This window comes from Nycticebus coucang, chromosome 5 (genome assembly GCF_027406575.1).
Source record: "Nycticebus coucang isolate mNycCou1 chromosome 5, mNycCou1.pri, whole genome shotgun sequence".
NCBI classification, from domain to species: Eukaryota; Metazoa; Chordata; class Mammalia; order Primates; family Lorisidae; genus Nycticebus; species Nycticebus coucang.
In genome coordinates, this window is record NC_069784.1 from 39,393,597 (window position 1) to 39,412,602 (window position 19,006).

At 45.5% G+C, this 19,006-nt stretch overlaps 1 protein-coding gene across 1 annotated transcript; it reads left to right on the forward strand.

Annotated features, from left to right (window-relative positions):
- The first annotated feature begins 4,211 nt into the window (after positions 1 to 4,211).
- Positions 4,212 to 18,905, forward strand: SYPL2 (synaptophysin like 2). The gene is made up of 6 exons (XM_053591433.1): positions 4,212 to 4,510; positions 4,668 to 4,742; positions 12,442 to 12,566; positions 13,584 to 13,785; positions 14,620 to 14,811; positions 16,208 to 18,905. Exons 1-6 carry the CDS (start codon positions 4,457 to 4,459, stop codon positions 16,352 to 16,354), a joined length of 795 nt encoding a protein of 264 aa, XP_053447408.1. The 5' UTR covers positions 4,212 to 4,456; the 3' UTR covers positions 16,355 to 18,905.
- The last annotated feature ends 101 nt before the right edge of the window (positions 18,906 to 19,006 follow it).

Genomic DNA, 19,006 nt, shown 5'->3' on the forward strand with positions numbered 1-19,006 from the left:
GTCTATATAAAAAAATTCTGCTAGATGCTCTCACTCATATGGAAAAGCTTAAAAAAATGTATCTAATGAAAATAGTGAACAGATTTGTGGTTACCAGATTACCAGAGGCCAAAAGAGAAATAAAAGATGAAAAAAGTTTGTTTAATAGGTACAAAAACACAGATTAGAAGAAATAAGACCTAGTGTTCTATAAGTCATTAGTGTAACTATAGTAAAAAATTGTCTGTTGGATCTTTCAAAATAGCTAGAAGAGAATAATTCATTCCTACCATAAAAAAGATAAATGTTTAAAATAATGAATAATTACACATTATAGTAATGTATCAAAATATCACATGTACCTCAAAAATACAATATGTAGGTGGCGCCTGTGGCTCAGTGAGTAGGGCGCCGGCCCCATATGCCGAGGGTGGCGGGTTCAAACCCAGCCCCAGCCAAACTGCAACAAAAAAATAGCCGGCAAGGTGGCGGGCGCCTGTAGTCCCAGCTGCTCGGGAGGCTGAAGCAAGAGAATCGCATAAGCCCAAGAGTTAGAGGTTGCTGTGAGCTGTGTGACATCATGGCACTGTACCCGAGGGCGGTACAGTGAGACTCTGTCTCTACAAAAAAAAAAATACAATATAATATATCAATAAATTTTTTAAAATTCTTCTGGAATTTTGATTTGAGTAACTTTAAATTGACAGATCGATTTAAGCAAAATTGACATCACTATTATGTTCAGTCCTCTAATCCATGAACACAGTATGGCTTTCCATTTATTTAAGTCTTCCTCTATTTCTTTTATTAGCATTTTGCAGTTTTAAGCATACAATTCTATATATGTTTTGACGTACTTATACATTAAGTATTTAATTTGAGGAGAGCCATGATAAATATTATTTTAAATTTAGGTTTCCAATTGGCAATTGTTAGTATACAGAAACACAATTTTCTTTTTCCTTTTAACTATGTATCTTGTGACCTTTGTAAGTTCACATTTCAGTTCTATGAGACTTTTGTATTATCTTTGGAATTGTCTTGTAGACAATTATGTCATCTGCAAATAGGATCTGCTTTATTTCTTCCTTTACAACCTGTATACCTTTTATTTTTTTTTCCTTGCTGAATACTTATTGCACTGGCTAAAACTCTCAGTACAATGCTGAGTAGTAGTGGTGAGAGTGGGCATCCTTGCCTTACTCCTTATATTAGGAGAAAAGTATTCAGCTCTTGACCATTTAGTGTAATATTACCTCTAGATTTTTTGTGGATATCATTTACCAGATTGAGGAAGTTCATCTCTATTCCTTGTTTGCTGAGGATTTTCTAAAAATCATGAATGAATGTTGATTTGTTTTTAAAATTAAGTTAAAAAAATTTTTTGAGACAGAGTCTGATTCTGTTGCCTTGAGTAGAGTGCCGTGGTATCATCTTAGCTCACAGTAACCTCAAACTCTTGGGCTCAACCAAGCCTCCTGCTTCAGCCTCCCAAGTAGCTGGGACTATAGGCACCCACCACAATACCCAGCTAGTTTTTTTTTATTTTTAGTAGAGATGAGGTGTCACTCTTGCTCAGGCTGGTCTTGAACTGCTGACCTCAGGCAGTCCACTTAGCTTGGCCCCCTAGAGTGCTAGGATTACAGGCATGAGCCACCGCACCTGGCCAGATTCCCTGATCTTGATGTCAACACGTGTACAGATTACCTTGCACAATTGTCTGCCTTGTCCTCACATTCTAGGGTATTGTCTGTTTGGAATATTCCCTCATATTTTCATGTTCTCCCTCTCTGGCTTATCTAGCTTTTATAATATAAAAATATTTATAAATTTTATTTATTTATTTATTGAGACAGAGTCTCAATCTGTATATGCCCTCAGTAGAGTGCTGTGCTGTCATAGCTCACAGCAACTTCAAACTGTTGGGCTTAGGCAATCCCCTTGCTTTACTCATCCCCCGCCCCCCGCCCCCAGTAGCTGGGACTATAGGCGACTGCCACAATGCCTGGCCAGTTTTTCTGTTTTTAATAGAGATAGGGTCTCACTCTTGCCCAGAGGGCTAGGATTACAGGCATGAGGCACCTCAGCTGGCCAAAAGCAGATATTTGGAAACAACCTAAATGCTTAGCAGTATGAGATAATTAAGTATACTGTAGTATGAGGTTGGACAATTAAGTTCACAACCTCATCCTAGAAAAAGTGCCACATACCTTATTGCTAAATATCACTATAGCCACCTTCAAAGTACTCCCCTTGGCCATCTGGTGAACTAAAGCTACAAGTGCCAAGCTAGATGACTTTCATAAACACATTACATAAATAAGCAGTTGAAGGTTACCTAAAGCATGCTAGTATTTAGATAAAGTTTAAAACAATTTGAAAGATAATACCAGGTCTGGTGAGTTTCTATGTGTTGTTTCTAGATACAGTCATATACCTATATAGAAAAAAATACTAAAACATGCATGAGACCGAGAAGAGAGCCAAATTTGGGACAGGATGGGGTGATTTCTGAGGAAAAAGGAGGGAGGGAGGGAATGAAATAGGGAAATACAGGAGGCTGTGAATTTATATAATTTTTTTCTTTTTTAAACAATGGACTTGAAGCAAACAAGAAAGGAATGGATTTGAGGCAGAAAAGTTAAAGAATAATAACAAGACTAGTTGGTGGCTATGTGAATTTTTGCTGTGCTATTCTGATTCTTTTCTTTTTAGACAGACTCTCACTTTGTTGCCCTTGGTAGAGTGCCATGGCTTATAGCTCACAGCAACCTCCAACTCTTGGGCTCAAGCGATTCTTTGCCTCAGCCTCCCAAGTAGCTGGGACTACAGGCGCCAGCCACAACGCCCCTCTATTTTTAGAGAGGGTATCTCGCTCTTGCTCAGGCTGGTCTTGAACCTATGAGCTCAGACAATCCACCTACCTTGGCCTCCCAGCATGCTAGGATTACAGGCGTGAGCCACCAGGTATTCTGTTTCTTTTCCATGTATTCTGTATGTGGCAGGTAATGATGATACGTGTTATTTTGTATTTGTATAGTGTGGACATTTACATACATCACTGCCACTTAGCCCTCACAATTGATGGCCTTGTTAAGTGGAACAGAAATTATTAGCCCTATTCCACAGAACAGGGACCTATTATGACAGAACAATTTATTAAGAGCTGTATTGGGGACTGGCAGTTGCTCGTTTAGATTTGCATGGAAGTCCACTGGAGAAGTTTCCTTCATGTCCAGGTGTCCTGATCTGGCCAGAGGGTCCTTCTCCACCCACTGCTACCGGGTGATGAATGGTATAGATAATAGCCAAATATTTGTTCAAAAAGCATTCACTCTGAAGTACTAGGTAGGGACGTCCAAGAACAACTCGGATGAGAGGGATAGCTATCTACCAGCCATACTTATCTACGAGCCAATTCATGGAAGTGCAGGCGGGTTCTCTACCCCACCGTGGCTCACCGGCTCACTCAGTGTCCTTGGAGTAATAACTTAACCTTTTACTACTTACTTACATTTATGTTCCTGCCAAACGCTTTGAAAATTAGAGAATGATTTAAAGTCATCAAAATGCAAAAACGTCGACTTTCCAATACAAACTACATCTTTGCTGCCCGGTCCCATTCCTCAAAGACTTAATTTCACTCATTAAATGGTGATGGCCATTTTAAGTTTACTATTTAATAAAAGATTTAAAGATTAATAACTTTTAAATGACTAACATGCAAACGTCTTTTGTTGTTAAAAAATTAAAACAATACCTATCTAGATAGAATGAAAAGTGAGCAGTTCATATTCTATTGCCCTTTCGTCTGTACTGTTATGGAGATCTTGGAGGCAAGGATATGTTAGAACCTTATTTTAGCGCTGATAATGCCTTAGGAAAATCTTTTAAGTTCTGAGTATTATGGTATGGAAGAGGAGAAAAACGGCGCAGAGCAGCTCTTAATCTATGAAAACAGGGAAATACAACGGAATAACAAGTGCATCCTGGAGCTCCAGACTTTCGCGCTGGGATTGGAGCCGCCGGGGTGTTTCAACCGGGACCGACCCCAGAGATTCTGGCAAAGAATCTGAGCCCCCTCGCGGCGGAGCTGATCACAGAAGCCACAGGTCCCTTTAAGGCGCCCTGCGAGCAGAGAAAAGTACCAAGGGGGCGGGAGAAGGGCCAGGGAGTGCACGCCACGTGACTCCGCTGCCAAATTTGCTTGCGAGTTTGACAGAAGTTTGAATCGGATTCGGGGGCTTTCTGCTGCCGGTGGGGAACAGCGGCGGCCACAGTCCCAGCGAGCGCGAGCAGCAGAGTCCCCGAGACCCAGCCAGCAGCCTGGATCCCGGCCCGCCGACGGCCGCTCGCGCTCCGGCTCCGCTCCATTGCCTTGCCGCGAGCCAGCAGCCCCCACTTCGACCGCACTTTGCGCAGCCTGTAGGCGAGGGACCCGAGCCCCGGCGCTGCGCCCCAGTCCCGCCGCGCCAGCATGTCCTCGACGGAAAGCTCCAGCCGCACCGCGGACAAGCCGCCGCGCCAGCAGGTATTCGCTCTGCGCCCGGGGCCTCTCTCGCCTTCCCTCTAGGGGTCGGGCCTCACCCTTATTCTGCGCCCTGGCCCGGGTGTGAATGGGAGAAAGGGGCCGGTGCTTTCCCGGGGTTCCCCACCGCCCTGACCCCAGGCCGGCTGTGTCTCTGCAGGTGGACCGCCTGCTAGTGGGGCTGCGCTGGCGACGGCTGGAGGAGCCGCTAGGCTTCATCAAAGTTCTCCAGTGGGTGAGTCGCTGCTCCAGCCCCGGGCTATTTCTGGAGCCTGGGCTGTGACGCTGACCCGAAGCAATGTGGCCAGAGTGGGGGCTGGGAAGGTGCAGAGGCTGGGCCACTGCGGAAGGGTGGGGGGCGGTGACAGGTGGGCGGGGGAGGGGAGGACTAGGACAGCTTCTCTGGGCTTGGTGGCAGGAGGGTGAGGAGCGAGGCCTGTACAGTCCCGGATTCGGTCCTTCTATGTGCAAGGAGCCTTTGCCCAGGGCGCTCACATTTCACTCGGGCGAGAGGACCCGGCTGTAACCTTTCCAGAATTCTGATCCTGCACATACCACTACTTGGTGGCGGGAGGGGGGGGAGGACGAGGGGGAAGAGGTCGGCTCTACCAAAAGGAAAGCGCGGAGGGCAAAGGAGGGAAGGAGGCAGGCGATGGAAACCATCCTGCCTCAAACCGATTAGCACCTGGATGATCCTGGGGTGGCGGACTCAGGGAAGAGGCTCCCAACTCGCAATTCCCTGCTGAGGTCACTGAAATAATCTGGGTTCCTGTAAATAAGTGAGGGAATGGATGAATGAATGAACCCAGCTCATGGCTCTAGGAATACATAAAAGGGGGAAAAAATAAGATAGTATAAAAATCACAGGATGGCTAAGATGTGGCATGCAGAATAAGATAGAACGCTAATCTAGGAACCCCCCGGCACTGGGTTCCAGATCTAGACCTGCCTTTCCCAGCAGTGTCACCTTGGGAAGTCACGTCTCCAGATTTCAGTTTCCAACGTTAGTCAGAAGTTGATCATCACTGGGGTCTCCTTACACTCTAACTGGGTTGGCATGCTGTAATATGGCACCACGTTAGACTTACCCTGTGACTTGGAAACAAATCGTTTGTCTAGGTCCTCAGTTTCCCCTATTAGGATCTAGTGCGGCAGTTCTCAACCTGTGGGTCGTGACCAACAGGAATTGTATTAAAGGGCTGCGGCATTAGGAAGGTTGAGAACCACTGGTAGTGGAAATACCACCTCCTTGCTTCACTGATACTTTGAGACATTGGTGTGCTCTCTGTTCTTCAGTACTCAAAGCCTCCTGGTGTGGACAGTGGCAGTCACTTTCTCAAATGGCAAAGACTTGGGGGGTATTTAGTGTAATACTGTAGAAGAGATTATAAGTTAGACAGTCCATATATCAAATGGTGTGTGAATAACTCAGCTAGGGAATGTTACTGTTAATGAGAAGGATTGAGTTCTAAAGGGCTGTCAACTCACTGAAGGCAGGAATGAGCATTGTGTCACCAATTCCTAAATCATGGTTTGGATGAGAATCATCAAATTTGGAATTCAGGGGCAATAGTGCATTTGGGATTGTCCGTCCAGTATGGGAGCTCCCAAGTGCAAACTCCAGGACCTGGGGGGGACTTTCCACTTTCCCTACTGCCTCAAGAGCAGTTGGGTCAACTCTTGTCTGAACTCTTTCACTTCTGGCCACTTTCCTGTTCTGACCCACCACTCAAGTAGTAAGAGCAATACTAAGGCTCTGAGTGACTGCCATCCAGAACTAGGAAAGCCATTATGAACGATCCATAGCAGAACCTGAAGTGAAAGAGAACAATTTTATAATTAAACTAGACAAATGGATCTAACAGAATTTGAGACAAGCTATCAAGGGATGAGGGAAACAATGAGGCTATTAGACCATGGATTTATCTTCCCTAGGGGGATTCTGAAAGGCTTCCTTCTTCATTTATGCTGTCTTTTCTTTCACTCCCCCCATCCCCACGACTACCAACATTTCTATAAAGGCTGCACAAGGCAATGCCTTCCGAAAGGATCCAGTCTCCTCCCAGCGTCCTGCTCCCTGATGCCCTAAGAATTAAGACCTGTTTGACTTTCAAGATCTTCAAGTTGTTAGAAATGGGATTTTGTAAAACTAAGTCCCAGGTGGTGCCTGTGGCTCAACAGAGTAGGACACCGGCCCCATATGCTGGAGGTGGTGGGTTCAAATCCAGCACCGGCCAAAAACTGCAAAAAAAAAAAAGAAAAAAGAAAACTGAGTCCCCTTTCTTTTAAATTCTATATTCATGGGGCCTAGGCTAGATTCTGAACTTGACCTTCATTTACATGGTAGCATCATAAGGAGATATAATTTGCTTTTATTGCTTTTATGGGTAGCCTGAATTCAGAACATGACTTTCACTTGCTTTGAAGCTTTGCAGATGAGGTAACATAAACATGCATAGGCACTAGCCCCAGAAATGCAAGTGTAAATGTCATTTGTGTTTTTGTTTTTTTTTTTTTTGAGACAAGGTCTCAAGCTGTCACCCTGGGTAGAGTGCCTTGGCGTCACAGCTCATAGCAACCTCAAACTCTTGGGCTTAAGTGCTTCTCTTACCTCAGTCTCCCAAGTAGCTGGGACTACAGGCACCTGCCACAGCGCCTGGCTATTTTTTGGTTGTAGTTGTCGTTGTTTGGCAGGCCTATGCTGGATTTGAACCTGCCAGCTCTGGTATATGTGGCTGGCCTCCTAGCTGATTGAGCTACAGGCACCACACCTGTCATTTGGCTTTTTCACTCATTTTCTGCTCAGAGGGATCCAATGCTCCTAAGTGGAGAAGGAAAAAAGGAAAAAAATAAATCTTGCAGTTATTGTAATGGTAATTGAAAACTTTAGTTGTCATTATTACCGAAAAGCAAAAGTTTTACTAGAATCCTTGTGAAAAGAAAATAATGTTACATGTGAAATTTACTAGGTGTAGAATATAAATGTCTTAACACAATAACTAAGAAAATGCCAAAAAAAAAAAAAAAGAAAGTAATGTTATTCTTTTATTAGTCAGGAGCTTGGCTTGGAGTGTCTTTTTAAAATTGAGAAATTAACTAATCTTACCTCAATTCTAATTCTGGAATCTCACTATGTCTATCCTAAGGTAGCAAAATAACCTGGAGATAAACCAATTATTGGAGAACTCATTTTTTAAAAAAGAAAAAGACAAAGTTCTAGGTCAGATGGGCTGTGGTGTAAATTCACTCCTCTCTGCTTTCTAGCCCTGGAACCTTGGGTAAGATGAAATCTTTACGGGTCTCAGTTTCCCTATCTGCAAATGAGGGTAAGGCCTATTTTATAGGCTCACTGGGAAGATTATAGGAGGTAATATCTGTAAAACTGGAGATTCTGGAAGACTGCAGTGAGCCTCGTGCTCTAGGAGGTGTTCAGTAAGTGTTGGTTCCCTTCCCTCCTGCTCCTTTCTCCTAAATTCCCCCTTCATGAAGACTGTCCAGCAAGACTTGTCCTTTTTGGTGAGATTATTCAGATGTCACTGCCGAATCCTCAGTTTGATGGTAAGGTACAAAAGAATCTCTGAGTGACTTAATCGCTATTTTAATTTACTTATAAAGAAGTCATATTACCTTTAACTGGGTGTGCCCCTGATCAATAATCACCTTGGGGCCACCAGACTCACTTATTTGGGTCTGAGTTCTTTGTAAGAAGAATAAGTTATTTCAATAAGTGTAGGGAATTTGAAAGAACACCATCAGAGTCCATAAAACCAAAGAGATAATTGAGGAGAGATTGGATCTGGGGAGAGAACTTGTCTTCCCTATGCTCGGCATTAAGATGATCACCAGCGAGCAAGTCAGCACCAAAGTGGAGCCTCATCTTTAAACTGGGAAAATTATTCTGACATCTTTGCAAAAGAGATACAGAGGCAGGAGGAGGAAGGAGTGGAGGGCAGACTATGACTATTGCTGTCTCAAGCAGTGCAGCTCCAAGAGGAGGAGGGCTGCCTGGGTGACACCAGAACCTCCTGAATTCTCCCTTATCTCAGGGCCTCATCTTGCCTCTGCTGTTCTTCTTTATCGCCAGTTTGTTCATCTTGGAGTCTTGCACTTGGTAACAGGGGTGGTCTCAGTTCTTTCCCTCTCTTCCCTCTGGCTCAGTCACGTGGCAGAGTTAAGGAAGAAAGCAAATCTGGTGCTGAAAGGTGGAGGGTTAGGAGCCATGGAGGGGGTTAGGGGAAGGTACTTTTCTCTTCTTCTGCATCAGAGGGCACAGAGCTACTCCCTCCCTCCTTGTTATCCTCAGTGCACATGGTAGAGATCTCTTGTTTAGCCTTAATAGCTCTGTGACACAGGGTTTCAGTGATGTCATTTATTTCTTTGTGTTAATGTGACACCCCCTTCTTGATGTGAATTCTTGAGAACAGGAGTGAGGTATTATTCATCTTTATATCTTCAGCAGCAGACACAAGGAAGATGCTCAATAAATGATGGCCAGGCATGGCGGCTCACATCTATAGTCTTAGTACTTTGGGAGGCTGTGGCGAGAGGAAGCCAGGAGTTCAAGATCACCCTGGGCAACATAGCACAACCCTACCTCTACAGAAAACTTTAATAATCACCTGGGTGTGGTGGCACATACCTGTTATCCCACTACTTGGGAGGCTGAGATGGGAGGATCACTTGAGCCCAGGAGTTTGAGGCTATGATCAGTGAGGATCAGTGAGTTATGATCCTGTCACTGAACTCCAGCCTGGATGACAGAATGAGACCTTGTCTCTAAAACAAAAAAAGATGTTGAATTAATGAATGAAGAGGAAATAACACTGGACAGGGAATCAGGAGATGTGAATTCTAAGGCTGGCTCTCACATTAGCTATAATAAATGTGACTTTGGGAATCACTTAATCTTTGGGGGCTTTCATTTCTATCTCTGTGAAATGAGACCACTAGGCTTGATAATCTCTGAGTTCCCTTTAGTTTCTCTGCTCTGTGAACCTGTTAGATTCCCCTCAGATTTTCCTATTCCGTATTTACATAGCAAACTATCTGGCTCCATCTAGTTGTGTAGTGCTCAGATTTAAACATATATTCCGGTAAATAAAAAATTAGCATATAAGATTTTTAGAGATTCCTGACTTTAAAATAATCAAAATACAAAAGTTAATACTGAAGTCATTATGGGTATTTTATCCTCTGAGGAATTAGAAAGCAGGTTTCAGGGTTGTCAGAACCTCAGGACTAACATTTAGATGTAGCAGAACTTTTGATGATGATGGAAAAGTTCTATAATCTGTGCTGTCTAGTATAATACCTTCCGATCGTATGTGGCTATTGAGCACTTGAAATATGACTACCATGACTGAGCTGAAATTTTAATTTAATTTTGTTTTATTTATTTATTTATTTTTTGAGACAGAGTCTCACTCTGTACCTCTGAGTAGAGTGCCATGGCATCATAGCTCACAGCAACCTCAAACTCTTGGGCTTGAGCAATCCTTTTGCCTCAGTCTTCTGAATAGTGGGACTACAGGCATGAGCCACTACACCCGGCTAGTTTTTTTAGTTTTAGTAGAAACGAGGTCTTACTCTTGCTCAGGCTGATCTGGAACTCCTGAGCTCAAAGAATCCACCTGCCTCGGCCTTCCAGAGTGCTAGGATTACAAGAATGAGCCACTGTGCCCGGACAATTTAATTTTGTTTTAATGAATTTAAATTTAAATAGCCATGCTTAGCTAATGGCTACTATTTTGGATATCGAAGCTCTAAAGTATAAGCTCCATGAGGACAGAGATTTTTCCCCTTTTCTTCACTGCTAAATAATTATGCCTAGGACACTAGAACAGGACATAATAGATGCTTAATAAATGTCACTTTTTTGTACATATTCAGGAGTGCCTGTCAAGAGAGTGTTGGTGAAAAGAGGGCACTATGACTGACTGTTCACTGCCCCCAAGTTATGAATACTTTCTTAGGGAAACTCTAAGAAGCTATTCACTGACTAACTGCCAATGGGTAAATTTATATCTAGCTGTGCTGCCTCCCTAGAATGTAATACCCTAACTATGTCCAGTCTGGGCACCAGAGCTGAGCAGAATAAAGAAAACTTCTAAGAGGAATCAGAGAGCTACAGAGCTGACAAAAGATTAGAGAATTCCTGTGAGGAAAAGCTAGAGAAGTTCCACTGTTGGGGCAATGAAGTCTGAGTATGTAAAGAGTGGTGATGCAGAGGCTTCAAGAGACTTCTCTCCAGCTCTTTCAAGAAGGTGAGCAGACAGGGCTCTAAAATTCTCCATAATTTAACCCACGTGAGGTTATGTAGTCATTGGAGAAAGGCTATACTGTCAACTTTCCTGGATATTTTTAAAAATGAAGACAATTCTCATTGGTCTGGAATAAACCTCCTGGAAACAGAAAGGTGCCCATTCTGACCTTTAGAAAGAGGTCAGTGGCTCCAGCATGAAGATCAGCCAGGCCAGGCAATGCAAGGCAGGGCACCGGACACCTCACAGGGGCAGAGCACAGCTGTTGGCAAGCCCGGCCAAGAGCACACTGATAACATTACCCTCACAGAATGAGAGAATTCTAGGCCTCTAGATTTCTCCAAACCCTTCATTTTACAGATGAGGAAACTGAGACTCAGAGGGCAGAGTGACTTATCAGAGGCTAATTAGTGACAGTGCCAAGAGTAGATCCAAGATTTTCAGACTTCTAATCCAAGGCTCTATTCACTTTATAACACTAACAAGCATTAGCAAAATAAAGTGCGTACAACTCTAGTCTAGATTCTGGAGGCAGGACTGGTGTAGATTAGCTGTCTTCTGGGTGCTTAATTTTCAAGACACTGAGTCAACAGAGAAACATACAGAAAATGAACAATTAACAAAATCAGCTCACTGCTTAAAAATAATGATTTTGTATATAAGCCAAAGGTAAGTGCACAGGAAACCAGGCCTGAGCAGGTGATGTGGGAGGATAAGAGTTTCCAATTTCTCACCTCCTTTTCTAACTAAAGCCTGTTTCCCAGAAAGAAATTCGAAAATCACAGGATGAGGAAATTTTATTTCACTCTAGACAGGAGGTGTTGTAAAAATGTGATGAAAAGTGGAGGAGAAAACAATTCAAGTCATCTGAAACGTCTCTGGTTATTAACACTGAGAAATGGCAGCATCAACAGATGACAAAGGGAAACACCAGTAGGGAAATAGTAGAGTTTGATAAGGGAAGTGGAGGGTAGTTTTCTCTGGGCTGGAGCCAGGACTGTCAGCATTGGCCCAGCCAGAGCTATTGCTGGAAGGAAATGTGCCTGTGAGGGAAGAGGAATTTAGCTGGCCGTACTATGGGACAGCAGCATGGCCCCTCTGTGGAGGCTTGGTGGAAGTTGTCCCCTTGAGCTATACCTCCACGGAGGCAGGAAACCACTGGAAGTTAGCAATAAGGAAACAAGATCAGATGACTAGTTTAAAGGAGAAATGAAAAGCATTTCAGATGCGCCTGATCTAGGTTGGCACAGGGGAATCTATTTCTGTGGGTTCCTCTCCTTTGTGGAGGAAATTCAAATCTAGCTTTGAGCCAGAAGTTTTCAAAAGCCTCACTTGCAGGTGTTTGGTGTTAGTCATCATCTTAAGGAGGTTACCTATAGTCCCCAATGTCATGCCCAATGTCAAGAACCTGGAAGCTGTTTATTTCCTGTCTCTTTGTCTCCCTGCCTCTCAGACACCTGAAAGTCACCCTTATTCATTTGGTTGTTTGGTCCAGCATGCTGTGCAATGAACACAGCTCCCTGAAACAGTGAGTCTCTGCCGTTGATTAAAAAGAACCCTCACTTCCTCCAATTCCCATCCTCAATATCTGCACCTGGTGAAAGTGAGGGGTTGATTCATTACCTTGGCTGGTTGAGGTCTTCTGACTCTCAAAGAGGCTCAACTCTCTCTCAGCTCTTTGCTATTTTCGCCTTCGGGTCCTGCGGCTCCTACAGCGGGGAGACAGGAGCAATGGTTCGCTGCAACAACGAAGCCAAGGATGTGAGCTCCATCATTGTTTCATTCGGCTATCCCTTCAGGTGAGCCTGCATTGGTCCTGACCCAGCACATTGTCTCTCACTGGATTGGCAGGATCTGCTTGGTCTTTTCCTCCTCCAGAAATCTAAAGACCAACTTGTTATGTGCCACTCCAGATTCAAATAGTATTATAAGACTTGGGTCCTTTCTGCTGTTTAGCAATTTCAGACACACTGACCAGAGAAAAACATAAGGGAAACACGGATCATTGTTATAACAATGTTCCAGTCCATAGACAACCAATAGCAGGTCACATCAAAACCATGTGAATCCATGCAGTTTGGGATGGAGGCATACAAGGGTCTGAGTAAGTTGGAGAGGTCTCTCTGGCCCTCAGCAGCCTCTGCTCTGCCTTTAAAGGAAGGAAGCTTAGAAGTACTTAGTGCCTAAAGGGTTGATGTGGGATGCTCACTTGGTACCACCAGAATACAAGAAGGTATTGACCAGGAGGTAGAAAAGAATCACCTTTTCTGGGTGTTGGGGAGCATAGGAAGTAGGGAGCTTAAATGTTCACAGGAGAATGGGGACAGGGCTTAGCTTTTCAGAAATTTCTGGTATCAGCACCCAAGTTAGATTAACCGTCTCTTTATATAACATACTGTTGTTTTTCTCTTTATTTTTTCCAATTTAGTCTCATTAGAGAGCCTAAATAAGACCTAAGAATTAGTGATTCCAACCTTAACGTGGCCATTGTGGCCTGTGCTTTCTAGCAGCAAAATAAAGCTGACCTGCCTGGTAGTTCGGCTACCAGAAATAAAAGAATTACATATATTGTGGTGGTGACCTAAAGTGCCCCAGTGATCCTTGAAAATACATGTCTAGGCAGGTGGATGAGTGTGGGGTGGTGGCTGATGTTTGGCAGGAATCTTTGGGAAGTGCCTAAGGATTCCCTCCAGAAACGTTCCTTCCTACACGACCCCTTTCTTACCTCTGGAAGAGTCTCAGGGTGAGAACTGAGCAGGACTACTGGGGCAGGGAGAGAGAGGATTACTCAGGATGTCCTCCCCTGCCCCCTGCAGGTTGAACCGGATCCAGTATGAGATGCCCTTCTGTGATGAAGAGTCCACCTCCAAGACCATGCACCTCATGGGGGACTTCTCTGCCCCTGCTGAGTTCTTTGTGACCCTTGGCATCTTTTCCTTCTTCTATACCATGGCTGCCCTCGTTGTCTACCTGCGCTTCCACAACCTCTACACGGAGAACAAGCGCTTCCCGCTGGTGGTGAGTGAGCACAGCCAGAAGAAATGGGGTGGAGAAACTGATGTTTATTAGGGGACTGAGGTTAAAGGAAGATATACATGGAGGCTTCCTTGGGTTCCTGGCCCAGAGAAATATGGAACCTCTGCTTCTATCAACCCCCTGTCACTTGCTCCTGCTCACAGGAGGCACAATAGCAGCATAAAGAAGCAAGCTCTGGACTTACACGGCTTGGGTTCAAATCCCAGCACTACCTCTTACTAGCTGTGTGATCTTGCACAAGTTACTTAGTCTCTCTAAATCAGTTGCTTCAACTATAAAATAGGGACAAAAGAATACCTGCCTCATTTTTTTTTTTTTTTTTTTTTGGTGATAAAATGAGAATGCTTGTAAAGTATCTGGTATATAGTTAGCCTCAATAAGTGTTAGCTGCATGCAGGTGTGAGGGGTGCCTTTAGAGGATCTCATTTGCCTTCTAAGGTCTGTCCTCTGCCATCAGTTGTCACCAAGCAATGATGATCAAAGGAAAAGCTAGGAGTTTGGGCCCCATTCTTGGGGTGAATGGGTATGGGTTTTGGAATGAGGCTGCCCAGCAGACACCTTGGTACATCGGTATATTGTTGCCTGACTTTGGATCTGAGGGCCTGGGCAGACTGAGTGGCAGGACTGCTTTGGTGGCAGTGAACAGGTTCTCAGAACAGTCAGGGGCCCCTCATTCCCCTGATGACTTGGACTCTAGATGTTAGGTAGGATGTGAAGAGACCCCTGCATTCTGTAACATGGCAGAGGAAAAGAGGAAAAGCAGTGGGGACTCCCAGGGTCTTTCTGAGTGTATTTCCCATCTTCTGGCCTTCCCAGGACTTCTGTGTGACTGTCTCCTTCACCTTCTTCTGGCTGGTAGCTGCAGCTGCCTGGGGAAAAGGCCTGACTGATGTCAAAGGGGCCACACGGCCATCCAGCCTGACGGCAGCCATGTCTGTGTGCCACGGAGAGGATGCAGTCTGCAGTGCCGGAGCCACACCCTCCATGGGGCTGGCCAACATCTCTGTGGTGAGACCTGTGGCTCCTGAAAGGGTCTGGGGGGTGGGGCAGATTATTCCAGCTGCCCGTGCCTGTCCCAGATGGCAGGTGCTGAGAGAAACAGAGAGGGTGTTCCCAGAGCTGGTATCCCCTGCACCTGCAGCTGGTGTCCACCCTGCACGTGATGCTGGCTGCTGGCCCCTGGCTGACCCTGACATGGCATTTTGAGATGAGGGAAACCCAAGAGCCATTTATCCTCTTGTGTCTTCCTCCCTCTGCACTCTGCCTCCCATTTCCCTCTTTGTCTCCCCACCTCTAGGCATGCTCTCTGTGCTGCTCCCACCTGTCCTGCTTGTTTTACACTATGCGTGTGTGTGCACATGTGAGCATATGCATGGGGCATAGGGCTGTGGCTGAGCTCCAAGCTGAGAGCATACCCTGAGTGAGTAAGAAAAGGCTCATTGCTGCTTAGGCCTTCAGACTGGAAAGGGGCTTTGGGGTAGGGGTAGGCCCAACTGGTATGTGCATGTTTGGCCATCTAGTTGTTAGAAGCTCGAGATGCATCCATATCATTGGTAAAGAGCTAAGGCCTTAAGCTTTTCAAATGCTACCTGTCATCCCAACCACCTTAGCCCTGCTCTGAAAATGGATCTCCCAAGGCCCACAACTGAAATATTTAATGGCTGGCGCACCAGGAAGCCTTCTAGAATGTGCTAGAACCCTACTGATGGGTTTTTCCCTCCAACATTTTATTGTAAAAATTTTCATACATACAGCACGGTTTAAAGAATTTTATGGTGAATGCCCATACACTCACCACCTAGGCTCTCCATTAGCATTTTACTAGACCTGCTTTAATCACGTATCTATTCACCTCTTCCTCCATCAGTCCATCTTGTTTATAATTCATTTCTACATTAATTGGGGACATCAGTACACTTTTCTTAACTCCTTCCTGCTGTTAGTTTTTTTAAATATTGTGAATGAATACTTGAATATAGCCTGGGCTGTGTCCCTGGTCCTAGGGAAGAAGCACCTTGGACAGCTCCAGGCAGCTCACCTAACAGAAGGTGCTCCTGACACAGCCCGACCTGTGCAGTGACAAGCACCGCCAGCTGACCCTTGGCTCCTTGCTATGCTTTGCATGGATGCTCCTCTGCTCCACGGCCAGACTATGCTAGTGGCCAAGCTATGTGGTAGGTGCATGCTGTGGACAGAGTTAGACACTTTCACTTGGGATTCCCTTATCAGGTGATGGCCTTGAACCCAGCCTCCATAGCCAGCTTTCTGTCTTTTGGTCTTTCTAGCCTCTGTGCTTTTTCTTTGTCCTCCCCTGCTACCTCTCCCTGCACTAGAAGAACTCCCCTATCTCTGTACCATGATGTCCCCCGTACTATTCTCACAAACTCCCCTGATGTCTTTGCAGCTCTTCGGCTTTATCAACTTCTTCTTGTGGGCTGGAAACTGTTGGTTTGTGTTCAAGGAGACCCCATGGCATGGACAGGGCCAGGACCAGAGCCAGGGTCCCAGCCAGGAGAGTGCAGCCGAGCAGGGAGCAGTGGAAAAGCAGTAAACAGCCCCTGGCTACTCCCGAACTGGACAGCACCTCTTCAACAACCTCCAGCTTCCAGGACCTCCCTCTTCCTCCTCATCCATTCCCCTCCCCCATCTTCTGGGCTTTGAGTTTTGAGACACTGATGGGCAGGTGTTAGCTGTTGGAAACTCTTCTTGCTGAACTCATGGATAATAGGAGCTCAGTGCTCATTGTCCACTGCCTGGACCCAGGAATATTACTTGGGGTTGTACTTGTGCCCTCACAGCCTCCAAGAACCAGCCTGTGTTGCAGGTGAGGGTTGGGGGCAGGAAACTGGAGACCTGAGACTGGTCCCTAGCAGCTATCTTTACAACAACCTGTCCAGCTTCAATAATAGTGGTGGAAAGGGAAATCAGTGAGTAACCTTCACCCCTAGTCCCTTGTGTGGAGGCCCCAGCAGTGGCTTGGTGACCCCTCCCCAAAGGCTGTCATCTAGTTGCTGTATCTGATCTCCAGTCAGCCCAGGGCTCAGTGTGTTTCCCACTGTCTTCTCTGGTCTTTGCCTGCCCACAGAGTCCACCATGTGTGAACAAAGGGTACCCAACTGGCCTAGAAAACAGCCCTTTAGAGGGTCCTGATGAGGCTTAGACTCAGCAGGGAGCAGATAAATTGCAACTGAGTTGCAACTTCAAGAAACCAGAGACTGCCAACTTGCCAATAGAGTTTTTTATATCTCTTCAGTCCTCCCACCCCCTAGGCTGGGGCACTTTCTACCAACACTCTGAACTCCACTTATGCTAGAAACTCCTACTTTCCTCTCTGTCTTTCTTGGGCTTGGTCTCACACTTGGGACACAAAATGTGGGGTGTAGGAACTTCCCCTTGCCCCCAACCTCTCTGTCCATCTCCCTTCCCCAGCCTCCTGAGTCTGAGGCATTCAAGATCTATTTTGAAGTCCAGGCCTTCCTTTTATTCCTATGGGGCCAGAGAGAAGCTTTGTAAAGGCCCAAAGGACCTTCATGAGGCTACATTGCCCCAAAGCCCCAGGACAGAGATGGATGGCTCCATTTCTTCCTTCCTTACGGCTCAATATTCTTTTCCCCATCCTTCTTGAATCCTTCTTTCATACTTGCCCTTCTCATCTTTACAAAAGGATGTGTCCTCTCCCTTTGGCCTAATATTCTTCCCCAGTATCCTCATCTCTCCCAGCCTCTATCCTTTCCCAGTCTAGGGCAGGCTGATGCTATTGGTGCTTCTTCACTTTGGGACCCAGTTCCATATTTGTCTTTGGTGTGTCTCCTCTTCCTGATACTTGACCCTAAGAGTCAGTGCTACCTGGGTAAGGACCATTTGCCTTCTACCCAGCTCAAAACATCTCAGTCTTCCCTGGCCATAGGGCTGCCCAGGGAAGGATAAAGAGGGAAGACTCCAGCCATTTTCCAATTTAGTGCCGACAGGCCTGCTTAGCATCCCAAAGGTGACTGTGCCCTGTGCCAATGTCTCCTCAGGACTGACTCAATCCTTTCAACCTCTTCATCTCCCTGAACATCATTCATAGTAACATGTGCATTACAGGGGTACCCAGGGGTCAGGATCTTTGACTTCAAGTCAGTCATTTCCTGTTTGTATCAGTTTCCCCACTTGACTGAGGAAGTCAAATGCTTCCTTGACTGAGGAAGTCAAAAGCATCCCCAAATGCTCCAGAGTCCTTCAGTGAAAGAATTAAGTTTTTGGATTTTGTTTTTAGATTTTGGGGAAGGGATTGAGGAGGGAAGAAAGGAGATAGGGTAAAAGTGTTTCTAAGTTTGAAATGCTCTCTCTGTCCTGATCTGTCCCCATGGCTACTCAAGGACAAGGCAAGACAGTTTTGTTTATGGGCTCCAGAGACACAGAGGACAAAGGGGTGACCTTCATTTGTCTTCAGGCCAGCCCCTGTAGGGTCTGTGAGCAGCTTCTACTAGAACTTTCTTTGGATTCTATGTCTGCATTTATAGTTCATTCAAAATATGCTGGATAAAGTGTTCTTATTTGGGGACTGAAGTTAGAAACTGGTCCTGAAGCTAAGAAAAGGGGAGTATATTCATATTCACTCTTGCTAAGGACTCCTAGCCCAGAACTCTCCCTAGAGCAGAGAAGGCTCTTTCTCCTTCTCTTCACGAGGCTATCTTGTTCTGGGCCAGAAAAGCCTTGATTTAGGCTACAGCCTCTCTCTCCATGGACACTTTAAGAGGAAAGGCCACTTCACCTCATTACCTCTAGAGGGCTGGGCTATCCTTTTGGGATTCATGCCCCCTCCAACCAGGGCTGGCACCACCACTTTGCCTAGTGGGGCCTGAGGTAGAAGAAGGTGTCTGGTTTTCCAGCTACTGCAGGAGGCCAATGGTAGGGTACTTGCCCTTTACCCCAGTAGACTCTAACCCTGCCCAGTGCCCACCTAAGACCTTTCCTGGACATGAGTTCCCTCTACTATCACAGTCATGAGTCTCCTGGGATTGCAGATCAGGGGTGGGGGGAGAATGTTGCATGTTGTTTTCTGGTGCTTGTTATTACACATTTGAATAAACAGTGCTATGAGTATTTGCCATGAAGGAGCCAAGGCTGGAGCCCTCCTGGGGATTCCCCCCCCCCTTTTCCTCTCCCTTGCTTTAACTTCTTGGACAAATATTAGCATTTTCACCAAGACATCATTCCA